Genomic DNA, 1584 nt, shown 5'->3' on the forward strand with positions numbered 1-1584 from the left:
AAGTGCTGGGATTAAAGGCGTGCGCCACCACCGCCTGCCTACAACTTAAACTCTTACTGCATGACATTTTGAGTGTTTTCTTTCCTGTTGCTTGTTACAGCTTTCTGACCTGTGAAAACACTTAAGAATCATGTCTCTGCATCAGTTTCTGCTGGAGCCAATCACCTGCCATGCCTGGAACAGGGATCGTACCCGTAAGTGTGCTTTGAATTTCCTGATACTTTTGTGTGGGGGTGGGGTTGTGTAGAGCCCAGAGTTCCACGTCAAGTGTCTTCCTTAATTGCTCCTTGCCACCCTTTTTCTTTTGAGAGCGGGTCTCTCAGTGAACTTGGAGCACTTCAGTTTGGCTAGGCTGGCCTGCCAGTGGCCATTGAGCTGCAGGTATCCTCCATCTTGGCCCTACCATGCCACCCCAGTGCTGAGCTTATGGATATAAGCTGCTACACTAGTTTTTACATGGGTTTGGGGGATTATACTCAGGTCCTCCTATTTACGTGGCAAGCACATTACCAACTGAGCTATTGCCCAGCTTGTGTGTGTGTGTGTGTGTGTGTGTGTGTGCGAGAGGGGATCTGGGGAAAACAACATTGATCCCAAGGTCTCTCCAATGCTAGACAAGTACTCTATCATGGAACTACATCTTTGCTTCCCTTTTCTAATACTTTCAATACACCTCACATGTAGGTATTTTCAGGATTCACATATTTCAATTTTGTGGAAAATGTACACATCAGCCTTTTCAAACATATAAATCAGTAGTTTTAATATATCCACTGCACCAGTCTTTATTTTATCTAACTTTGGGGGGGGGGCGTTTGAGACAAGGTTTCTCTGTGTAGCTCCAGCTGTCCTTGAACTCAGAGATCACCTGCCTCTGCCACCCAAGTGCTGGGATTAAAGGCATGAGCCACACTGCCCCGCTATTTTTGTCTAATTTTAAATTTCAGATTGAATTTTTAAAAATTTTTTTGGCTATTCTTGTGTTCACTCTGTAGACCAGACTAGCCTCCAACTCAGAGATCTGCCATCTTCTGCCTCTCAAGTGCTGGGATTAAAAGCATGTGCCACCACTGCCTGACTCAGATTGAGTTTTCTTAATATGAAAGTCATAAATTGAAATTCTTGGAGATCCAAAACTTTTTGAGTTCCAACATGATGGACAGAAGTCTTGCATTTTGGCTTATTGTGGCTCGTGCCTAAGTTCCAGCCCTTGGAAAGCGGATGCAGGAGTTGTGGTCTTGCTTGGACTAAGTGTAACTCTAACAACCAAAGGAGAGAGGCTGTGACGGAGCTCAGTGGTGGATCCTGCAGTCACAGTTCTCTGTGCTCCAACTCCAGTGCTGCACAGAACAACAGGGGCGGCAGAATGCAGACTGACAGTTGTGCTGCTTTCCTTCTCAGAGATCGCCCTGAGCCCCAATAACCATGAAGTGCACATCTATAAGAAGAATGGGAGTCAGTGGACGAAAGCGCATGAGCTGAAGGAGCATAACGGACATATCACAGGTAAGGCTCTGCAGGCTCGCTGTGCTCTTTCCAAAGAAAGCGCTCTCCTCAGTAAGTAAAGGGCTCATCAAGCTAAGT

The 1584-nt window shown here is 46.0% G+C and overlaps 1 protein-coding gene across 1 annotated transcript in view; it reads left to right on the forward strand.

The window, feature by feature from the left end:
* The window catches only part of Arpc1a (actin related protein 2/3 complex subunit 1A), a 23515-nt gene that overhangs the window by 7608 nt on the left and 14323 nt on the right, over nt 1–1584 (forward strand). The window contains exons 2-3 of the mRNA XM_021162402.2: nt 101–194; nt 1402–1506. Coding sequence (XP_021018061.1) covers nt 131–194; nt 1402–1506 — 169 coding nt within the window. The 5' untranslated portion in view covers nt 101–130. The remainder of the gene's footprint in view (nt 1–100; nt 195–1401; nt 1507–1584) is intronic.

The sequence above is a fragment of the Mus caroli genome, chromosome 5, assembly GCF_900094665.2.
Source record: "Mus caroli chromosome 5, CAROLI_EIJ_v1.1, whole genome shotgun sequence".
Classification (NCBI taxonomy): Eukaryota; Metazoa; Chordata; class Mammalia; order Rodentia; family Muridae; genus Mus; species Mus caroli.